The sequence below is a fragment of the Gallinula chloropus genome, assembly GCF_964237585.1.
Source record: "Gallinula chloropus genome assembly, chromosome: 28".
NCBI lineage: Eukaryota > Metazoa > Chordata > Aves > Gruiformes > Rallidae > Gallinula > Gallinula chloropus.
This window is the reverse complement of record NC_140113.1, coordinates 6,300,203-6,311,005: the sequence shown is the minus strand read 5'-3', so window position 1 is coordinate 6,311,005 and position 10,803 is coordinate 6,300,203. Positions and strand designations below refer to the sequence as shown.

General features: G+C 54.3%; 1 protein-coding gene across 1 annotated transcript; it reads left to right on the top strand.

Annotated features, from left to right (window-relative positions):
- Positions 1-1,279: 1,279 nt before the first annotated feature.
- On the top strand, positions 1,280-2,374 carry LOC311201800 (4-galactosyl-N-acetylglucosaminide 3-alpha-L-fucosyltransferase FUT5-like; the record flags this gene model as incomplete). Its single annotated transcript, XM_084276247.1, has 1 exon — positions 1,280-2,374. The coding sequence occupies one exon, from the start codon at positions 1,280-1,282 to the stop codon at positions 2,372-2,374; it is 1,095 nt and encodes a 364-aa protein (XP_084132373.1).
- Between the last annotated feature and the right edge of the window lie 8,429 nt (positions 2,375-10,803).

Sequence of the window (10,803 nt, the reverse complement as noted above, 5' to 3'; positions counted from 1 at the left end):
GGGCTCATCTTCACACATGAAGGATGTGTGCTGGGGGCCTGGGGTGGCTTCCTCGGAGGGCTCTGTAGCCCTTGGGTATGTTGGGACTTCTCCATGACCCCTGATGCTTTTGGTACCTCCCTGCCCTCTGGAATTCCTCCCTGCTGCTGGTGTGATAAAGTCCCCAGCCCAGGCATTTTCTATATCTGGTTTTATAGCTATGTGGTTTTAATCTCTGTATAAATGTGTGTGGGTGTGTATATATATATATAAATAATTCATTATAGACACAACTGTGCATATATGTAAGAATATATAAACCAGTGTGTCTATGTCAACAAGTGTATAAATATATTTATTTGAATATATGCTTCCATATGTTGTAGATAAATGTATATCTTTTTATACAACGAGCGTTTCTCAGAGCAAAGGAGGCAGACAGCCAGTCACTGGGCTGCTGTCAAAAGTGTCAGCCTCCCGTGGGGAGGACATGGGGGTCCTTTTCTGAAGCGTCCCAGGCTGCAGCGGCAGCCAGCCCGGGGCTGCCTGAGAACACGAGGGGCTCCTGAAGCGGCTGCCAGCGGGTCCCAGCAGCACGGTGTTTAACCAGCAGGCCGCTCCCTGCCCTAACACTTTGGGCCCCTGCCCTAAAATGTCGGCCAACCCGAAATGGCAGCCCCTCCTAGGCCCAGGAAGGGCCTGCCGGGTCTGACGCGCTGCGGGGTTAGTGGGAAGGGGCAGCCAGTCCTGCAGCCAACCACTACAGGGCACGGCTGGACCAAGGATGACTTCTGGGCCCTGAGGCTGCGGGGAGGGGACGGGATTTGTGGTGGGAGCTGGTGGCAGGGCACCCTGGCGCCTGTGCCTGGCTCAGCCATGCCTCATGCTGCCCCCTGAGCACCTCTGGACACCTCCCTGCCTGCGGCACTGCTGCCTCTCCCGGGGTCTCACCATGGAGCAGGATGCGGCGTGTCCCAAGCAACCCACGACGGGCTGCTTGTGGCTCTGCTGGGAGAGGATGGCGCGGAGAAGGGGCCAAGGAGGAAAGGCAGAGGGTGGGGATGGAGGGAAGCCGGGGCTCTGCGGCAGGGCCGCCATGCCTTGCTTGTGGCACTCCAGAGGGCACCTTCCTTTCTGCGAAGAGGCGGCCAGAGGTAAATGTACTTCAGGTCTTCATGCTGACCCCTGAGTGCCTGTGCACACACCCCCCACCGAAGGGTGTGCCCAGAGCCGCTGCCCCGCTGGCATCTGTGTGCACCCATCACTCGTTGTCCTCTCTCTGGTGTTTGCAGATCCACTCATGGAGCTCGTGGAAGGGAAAAAGATCTGCAAGAAACTCCTCACCTTCCTGCTCTTCATCTTCACCTTCGGCTCCTGCCTCCTTGTTTCTTTTCATCAGTTCAGAACTTCTAGAGAACTGGAGCTAGAGCACTACTATTCCTACCCCTCTGAGCCAAGAGCCTGTGCTGGAAACGCCAGCTCCCCACCAAAGGCTGAACGCAGGCTGACCATCCTGCTCTGGAAGTGGCCCTTTGGGAACCACTTTAACTTCATCAACTGCTCGGAGCTCTACAGCATTCCGGACTGTCGCTTCACCGCCAACCACAGCTGGTCCCAAGAGGCTGACGCCGTGATTATGCACCACAGGGATGTGTGGAGGGACGCGGAGGGGCTGGCCCAGCTTCCCCGACTCCCGTCCCAGCGCTGGATCTGGTTCAACCTGGAGTCCCCAGCTCACTCTCCAAACTTAGGTGCCATGGACAACCTCTTCAACCTGACCATGTCTTATCGGAGAGACTCAGACATCTTCACCCCTTATGGGGAGCTGCAGCCCCTTGACCAGCCGCAGCCCCTCAACATCCCACCCAAAACCAAGCTGGTGGCCTGGGTAGTCAGCAACTGGAAACCAGGCTCCCAACGTGTCAAGTACTACCAGGAGCTGAGGAAGCACATCGCTGTGGATGTCTATGGGCAGCACCACTTACCCCTGCCCTGGGACAGGCTCCTCCCCACTGTATCCCAGTACAGCTTCTACCTGGCTTTCGAGAACTCGCAGCATGAAGACTACATCACGGAGAAGCTCTGGAGGAACGCCCTGTCCGCTGGCACCGTCCCCGTCGTGCTGGGGCCTCCCCGAGAGAACTATGAGCGCTTCTTGCCCCCAGACTCTTTCATCCACGTCGATGACTTCGCCAGCCCTGAGGACCTGGCACGGTACCTGTGGGGGCTGAGCGAGGACACTGAGAGATACCAGAGCTACTTCCAGTGGCGCAAGTGGTGGAAGCCGGTGGCGGAGGGTGGCTGGGCCCTGCGTGTCTGCAGAGCTTGTCTCTTCTTGCAGACGACAGAGGCCAGGTACCAGGTAGTGCCCGATCTGTCTGAGTGGTTTGTGTAACTACTGTTTGCTCAGCTCTCTGCAGCACTGAGATCTTTTTGTCCTTGCTGGCGGGCTGCAATTTCACAGGGTGACTGAACCTGATGGAAGCGGAGGGACAGGAGGGGCTTTGAAGTGAGCAAGGACAAGGAAGCGATTAGGTGTTTGTATGTCTTTGTCTTAGTGGAGAATAGACTGTCAAGTAGAGTAGTACATTGGTTATTTTTGCTGATCTATTAGTTACCTGAACAGCTTGTTACGCTGGCTGTAGCTTGGTCTGTGGACAAGTTCACCTCCAGTCTCTGCAAACAGTCCTGGATCGGCTCCATGGCTGAAGAGCTGAAGCAAGTAGCCAGGAAGGGAAGGTGAGAGAGCCATACCTAGCGTAAACCTGTTTCGGGGACTTGGTGCTCTGCAAAGCTGCAGCTTGAAGGGGTAACCTTGCCACAAGGATGCTGTGGCAGGAGGAACCAGCCACAGTCTTCTCACCCGGCCCTCCAGTCCTCCATCCTGCCTCGGGTTCTCTCTGACTGCCTTTGGGGTGTTGCTTCAGGGTGCTAAACAGGCAGAAAACAACTCAGTTTATTTTACACAGGTGGTTTTTAGACAGGTTAGCAAGACAGCAGGGGGTTGAGGAGGGGTCTGCAGGAGCAGACTCGTGTGGGTAGGGCATTGGGTGCTAAGGATGCCCCTGAAAGCAGCAGCACCCTGTGGCAAGGAGATGCTTGGGACCAGCACATGATCAGCTCCCTCCTCCTGTCTGCCTCCATCATCACAACTCCTGGCATCAGCTGATGTCTCTGGGCCACGTGTTTAAAACCCAGTGACTTCATCGAGCTTCCTGATGCTGTTCAGGTCGTACCCCTGGACACTGTTTCCTTCCCAGGTAGGCAGCTCCGTGGCAGGGGGCGGTGGGCAGGGCAGTGCCCTCCCAGGCTCTGTGATGATACCTCTGCACATTCCCTTTGTTTTCCCGGCTGCTGCTGATCCCTGAGCTGAGCTTTTCAAAGGTCTGTCCTGACCCCAGGGTGTTTCCATGAGGAAAATCAGCTCAGAGTCCAGCACTGCATACAGAGATGGAATCGTTTCCTCCATGGGCAGCGTTTAGGAACATTTCCAAAGAATTCCCTCTGTTTCCTCCCATGGTCACTGTAGCAGAAGGACCATCAGCAAGACCTTGCCTTTGGTGCTGAGAGCCCCTTGTTTTGATTAGCAGCCTTTGCCACCTCTGTTGTTTCTCTGCTTTGCAGATCAGTTGACTACACTGATCAGCACCAGCCCAAGAACAAATCCCTCCCTCTGCAATCTGAACCTTTATCCTTCCCATCTTTTCCCCATCCTGACAGGACCTGTCTAGACAGGACCTTCCTGAGGCTGCTTAGTTTCTTGAAGAGTCCGTGCTGGACCTTAGCAAACCCCCCTGGAAATTCAGGTAGACAAATGTACCACGTTTTCCTTAGTCCCTGCTCCAAAGAAGAGCAATAAATATGTCAGGCATCCTTTTATTTTTTTTTTTGCCAAATAATTGCCTGTGCTTCTGCCTTTCCTTTCAGCAGACACCCCCACACACATCTTCTTTGGCACGTAGCTCCTGAGACCTTGTCAACCAACCCTGGTGCTCTTCTCACTTATCAAGCCAGTTCAGAGCAGCTGGAGGAACTTCAGACTTCAACACTACTGATGGAGCTGATGTGGCTGAGGGATGGATAATGTTCTGCTGGTGAGCTCCAGGAACAGACAGTGGGTGGCACTGGGGAGTTGGGATGGATGGTGGCTGGTTTCACCACTCCTGCTACATTTGGAAGATGACCCCTGTCCCTGGGCTGAACCCTTCCACCTCCAGATGTCCTTTGGGAAGACTTCATCCTGGAGCACTGGCCTCCAGAGCTGCCCTTGGCAGAGTCCTTGATTACACTGTGCGGTGACGGAGCATGTGGGGCACAAAGTCCAGCTGCCTGGGAAGGGTGTTCCACTGGAAAAATTCAAATGCAATTTTTTCCAGGAGCTGCTAGAGCCACCCCACGCTGCCTGCATGGGCACAGCCCAGAGGAGCTTGCTCTTGGCTTGAACCAATGTCCTAAAAGCCTTCCCAGGGAGAAACCATGACGTAAAGCCCCACAAACACATTCAGTTCACCTGAAATCTTTTTCTTCAGCCTGTTTTGAAGGACACAGTGTGGGGAAGGGCCAGTCCTGGGCGGCAGTACAGGGTGTTTTGGGGCAGAGCTGCTGTCTCCAGGGGATTTAGATGCCTCTTGCAGCAGTGGGTGACTGCAGATGTGCAGCTCCCTCAGCCAACAGCATTTCCAAGCACACAGGGTGGCATTTGTGGGGTGCAGAGCAAGTGGCTGGGTGTGGGCAGGGAGCCCAGGTTTGGTTCCGCTGGTGACTTGGTGATGGTGTTTAGTGAGATCAGCTGGTGTGTCACACAGACATCTTAATAAACAGGCAGTTCAAGCCCAGCTTGGGCCTCGTTCCTTTGAGAGACCCACAGGCTCACACCAGGGAGCAAACGCTCATGAACAGGAGCTTCAGCCCAGCCCCTGGAGACCAGTTTGGGTGTAGCCCCTGACCGGTCAGAGCAGGAGGCTGTTCGTTATCGCTCGGCGCTGGGCTCAGGACTGCTCATGGTCCACCTGAAGGAAACACACCCTGGGCTCTCTGAAATGCTCCTTCATTAACACTCTAGCAACAGGTAAATATTATCAACAGCCTTTTTGAGTCCTGGAGCGTTTACTTTGTGTCTACACGTGCCGTGCACTTCATGTACCTCGTGCTCTTAACTTCAACATCATTTCATCTTCAAAGGTAAGAAAGAAACCCTCTTGTTCCTGAGGGAGGCTCTAGATTAGATATCAACAAGGAAAAGGGAGCAACACCTGCTATGACTGAACCTTTTGCCATCCAGGAGCACCACTGCTGCCACAGCCAAGCATGGAAGGAGATGTGGCCGGGTGCAGCCAGACCCTCTGCTGCTTTACATCCCTCCCTGCTGCCCAGACTGTGAGTGGCCATGGGTCAAACTTCTTTCCAGCTGCCTCAGAGGTCCTCTCTAAGGTTTTGATCCAGCACGAACCATTGGGCAGCAGCAGAGGTTTGGGGAGCCCACCCAGATCAGCGTGGAGCAGGTTGCTTTCAGGTTGGTTTGGTGAGGAGCTCAGGGTGAGGAGGCACCGTTGCACTGGACAGCTCTGCACCAGCTGAAGGAGTGACAGGATGAATTCCCAGCAGAAAACTCCACTAAGAACCAATCAGTGGAGAAATGCCCCCATTGGCCTAGGACATCCCCAGGCTGCCAAGGAAAGAGGGAAAAAGAAGCATCTCCAGAGCCTGCAGAAGGAAACACAGCCAAAGCTTGCCCAAGCCTGAGGCACCTCCTTGCCATGCTGAGGGACCCTGGCATTTCCTGGGGATGCCACCCGTTGGTGACTCCATGAGGGAGGAAATGCCAGTGTTTCCACACTGTTATACTGGGGAGAGGCTGGATGGGGAAAGCCCCTCTGGCATAGGGCTGGGAAGTGAGCTGGCTGCAGGGAAGAGGGGAAGAGTGTGGGACTGGGCTCAGAGCAGATGCTGGATGGGGGATTGTTGGGGGGGGACACAGAAATAAAGTTAAATTTGGAAGTTTTCAGTTGAGGTCAAGCTGAACTATGTAAATCACACGCTGAGGGGCAGGGAGGAGCCAGGCTGCAACTCAGGGGAGTTCTTAAGTGGAAATTAATGCTTTTCCAAACTTGAGAAGCTCTGTGATGGAAACGCTGTGAAGCCCCAGGCTAAGGAGGGTTTTCCTCTCAAGCAGAACAAAGAGTAATTCTGCAGAGCTGCAGAGTTTCCAGGGCTGGTGGCAGGAGTGGTGCACACCTGGAAGTGGCCCTGTGCTGTGTGTGACACAGGGGGCTGGGACACGGCTGGAGGGGGAGAGTGGCAGGAGAGCGCAGGGAGGGGGGCACTGGGACAGGGTGTCCATTCAGTAGACACCTGGCAGAGGGATGGTTCTCCAAACTGAAGCTGTTTGCCCCTGTGGAAATCACTTTTCTAATGCAGGGAGAGCCATGTATCCATCCCTGCTGCTGCCTCCTGCTGCTGCAGCCCCTCCAGCCACGAGGAGCATTTCGGGAGCACCCACTGAGCCAAACAGCTGCCAGCAATCCCCAGGTTTCTCTTGCCAACCACCCAGCCCGATTCCTTTGGCTTCCAAGACCTGGAGTCATTTAACACCTATTGAAAAGAGATGAGTCCTGTGGGGGGTTGGATGGTTTTAACTGGGGAATAGCAGCACTGGGAGATCAGCTCTTTCCTTTTACACTTGACTCTGAGGTTATTTTGGCAGGTCAAGCCCAGACCCCCTTTGGGGTCTTGGGGGCAGCACCAAGGTTCTTGTGGACCCCAAGGCCACCCAGAAACGGCAAAATAAATCAGCAGGGGTAGGATTGGTTAATGGTGCCCCCACCCTCATCCCCCAAATCGTGCTGCAGCCTTTGAGAGGAAAACCAGGGTATGGATTTTAATTCCACTGAAGCATTCATGGCTGGGCAGATCCTGGGGGGTAGGAGCGTGCTCCTAGCCAGGCTTAGGTCATAGTCCTTGAGGAGGGGACGTGGGGACAGGGTTAAATGCCCGGGTTAATTCCCAGGGGTTAATCCCTCCCCTGGTGCTGCTGTGGCTGGGGAATTGGTGGCTGTGGGCAATGTGGAACCACGCACAGGCTGATTTTGTTAGGGGGTGGAAAGCTGACACCAGGCTTGGGAAACGCTGTGGGGGGGGGGGGCGACTTCATCAAGGGAAACATCTGGATGGCTGCGCCACGGGGGGCCCGGGGCTGGGAGACCGCACGGGGAAGGCACGGGCTGCCTTCCCCCAGACTGTGGTGCTGGGGTTTGCAGCCCCCTCACCAAAGGGGGTTTTCCCCTTCCACACCCAGCTGGGAGACACCAGCACGAGGGGCTGCTTCAGAGGATGTCAGAACACCCCACTTCTCCCCAAACCTCCTCTCTCTGAACCCAAAGTGTTCCCAGATGACAGATGGTGCAGAAGAGATGGTGCAGAAGGCAGAGAGGGAAGCACTTCACAGGGGTACTGCCCAAGAGGGGGGGAAGAGTCCACTCCTTCTCCCTGGTGAGGAACCAGGGAGATGATTGTGTTGGAAAGGGGAGGTTTTGGAGCTTCTGCTCTGCAGAGACACCAGGGCCCGAGGGCAGCGGGGAGGAGAAAGAGCAATCCTCACCAAGCCTGGCTTAGCAGAGCTTTGCATTTGGGGGAGGGAAGAGGGGAGGCTCAGACCCACCAGAAAACACGGCAGCTGAAGCCTTGCAAGCACCATCGTCACCCCTGGGCCTGTCCTGGGTGTGTGGAGGTGCCTGAGCTCACCCTGCAAACTCAATTACCTCCAGCTTTCCCGAGCCTGTGGACAGAAACCACCCCCCCCACCCCCAGCGCTTTGGCAACTTGCTCCTCCTTTTGCCCAGGCAAAAGTTCCTGCCTGGCACTTATTGCCACTCACAACAATGGAACAGATGAACACAGATCATCAGTTCAGAGCCGGGGCTGTCAGGCAAACACCCCAACCAGTGAACAGCTCCCACTTACACCATGAAAGTTGGCAACATGCACCTCATCTCCACGAACTCACACCCAAAATCAGCCCCTGCCTGAGCCCAGCAGAGCAGCTTGGCTTCACGCTGGTGCCTGCAAACCCTTTCTCCTCTTTTCTCTTTCTCCTCTTCTCTTCCTCTTCTCTTCTTCTTCTCTTCCTCTTCTCTTCTCTTCCTCTTCTCTTCCTTTTATCTTTTCTCTTCTCTTTTCTCTTCTCTTTCTTTTTCCCTTTTCCCTTTCCCCTTCCCCCTTTCCTTTTATTTGTAGCTCTACAGAACACTCAGACTTTCCAAGCAGCTCCCTCCACTTTGGCCATTAAACCTTTAGTTTGCCCTTCTATTTTTTAAAATTCTATTTATTTTTATCTCTCTCTCTCTAGGCCAGGCTGGCAGCAGGGCTGTGGCTTCCCCTTGGTCTCTGGCGCAGCGTGGGCACACGCACACACACGCAGGCAGGCGTGAGCACACGCAAAGATTTATGAGGCTCAAAAGATGCTTCATAAACTATTTACAGAGCTGAGCTCCGAGCGCGGCGTTCGCCTCGGCCACGAGCCGGCCACGGCTGTCAGGCCCCTGGGTGGCATAAGAGTGGAATATAAACAGACCTTTTTTTTCTTTCCATTCCCTAAAACCTTCATGGCTCAAAAGCTTCTTTTTTTTTTCTTCTTTTTTTAAAATTTTCTTTAATTTTCCCCCGGTTCTTCCCCACTACCTGGGGCCAAGCCCAGCAGAGCAGCGGGGCGGCTCGCTGGCTTCGCTCTAGACAGGGGTGTTTTGCTCTCACCATGGGTGCCAAGATAGTTTCACCCTGGTTTTCAGTAAATTTTTTTAAAAAAAACACCATATTTTTCTGGCCTGGGGTGGGGACAAGGATGTGGGCAGTTCCCTGATGCTCTGTAGGACACATCAAACGTGTTAAATGGGGGTGATATGTGTTAATTGAGGGTGTTCTCCCCTTCCCTCTCTCCTTCCCTCTCCCCTTCCCTCTTTATTTTTTCCTCTTTACTTCCCCCTTCCCTTCCCTTCCCTTCCCTTCCCTTCCCTTCCCTTCCCTTCCCTTCCCTTCCCTTCCGCTATCCTTTGCCCATCTCTGCTCTCCCCACAGAACCCCCAACTCTCCCATCTCCCCAGCCATCCCCATGCCCGAGCCGGGGCCGTAACGTCCCTCTGGACACGAACCAGCCAGAACTCAGTATAATCCTTTTATTTCCGCTTTGTCTCGACTCTGGAACAGCAGCACGCCCGAGTTTAAAAAAATAACATCCTCCTGCATCTTCCCCCAAACGTTCAGAATAACTGGTAAAAAGGTAAATAAATGTAAACTGCACTTGGCACCACTTGGATCAATAAATAACCTTAAAAAAAGAGGAGAGAGGGAGAGAGAGAGGGCGCGTTACGCGGGTGGCACTACGGCAGCTCAATAAATAACATAAGTTACGTCCAATAAATAGATTCTAATCCAGATGCACTGCATCCACTGCGCGGGGCCGGGCGCCCCGACACCCGCCGGGCGGAGCCAGGCGGAGCCGCGGGCCGGACCGACGCCCCACGCTGCTCCCACGCCGGGGACACCAAGTTCCTCTTAATTTCCGGGTTTTTTTTTTTCCTTTTTCTCCCCTTTTTTCCTTTTTACTCCATTCCCCCCCCCCCCCCCCCGATTTTCCCTGGTTTTCCCTTTTTCCCTGCTTTTCCTTTTTTCCCTATTTTTCCATTTTTCCCTTTTTTTTTCCTCCCCCCCCATCTCGATTTCTTTCCCCTCCCCCTCCTTTGGGCCTCAAGTGGGCGGCTACGCCTTGTTTAACCAGGACGGGGACCATGTGGTTGCCCTATTCACGAAGGGAAGCAGCTGAGGCTTGAATACCACCGAAAAATCATTTGTCTTGATAAATTGGGAAAGTGATTTCTCCCCCAGCAAGTTTCTGGACCTGTTTAAATAAAGGAACGCTCCTTTTTGCCAGTGCTTTCAACCCAGTGGAAACAATGATGTTAGACCCATTTTTTTTCCCCCCTTCCCAGATACCAAATCGGGAGTGAGACCGTGTCAGCGGCTGGGATCCCGACCCACGCGCGGCGGGTGGATCGGGGCCAGAGCCGGGGCCGTTTCGGCCGCCTCCCGCCCCGGCCAGTGTTACACAAACACAGGCGCCTCCGTACGGATAGATGTGGAGAGTAAAACACAATGAAACATCCCCTAACTGCTTGTCAGAGCGCTGGGATAACACAACACCCCTATTTCGCACTGTCACAACCATCAGAAGAGTTTTAAACATCAACTCGTGGTTCCAAACCTCCCGCTTTCTTCTTCCCTCCCCCCAGCACTGCCGAACACCCTCATCTCCTGCAGAGAGGTGCTGCTGCCAATGGCCAAGCTCCACCAACAACCCCCCGCCCAAACCAACCTCAACCCCCCCCCCGCAGACAGATGTTACACCCCATTTATTATTATTAATGACAAATAACACAGGGGATGATGAGGAAGGAGCCAGATTAAATTGTGCCACAGCTTTGAGTAGGGAATTTTCCATCCTCTTTTTTCCCCTTTCAGCATTGTAGACATTCTTCCGGACAGCTCCAGCTCCGGCACAGCAGAGAGGGCTGGAGCCATGGAAGGCATTAGGGAAATACCAGCTTTTCTATTGGAACCACATTTCTGTGCCAGCGGAGCGGCGCAGGGCGGCACGGGGTCGAGCCACGCTCCTGCAGCCCAGCTGGAGGAGCCTCATGGAGAAGATGGGCCCTGAGGGAGCCCCCCAAGACTTGGGGGGGGGGGGTTGTGGTTGCAAATCCTGGCTGCACCTGAAATAAAGTAACAAACCGGAGCGGGCACAGTGTGCTTGGCCATGGTGGGTGTCAGGCCCTT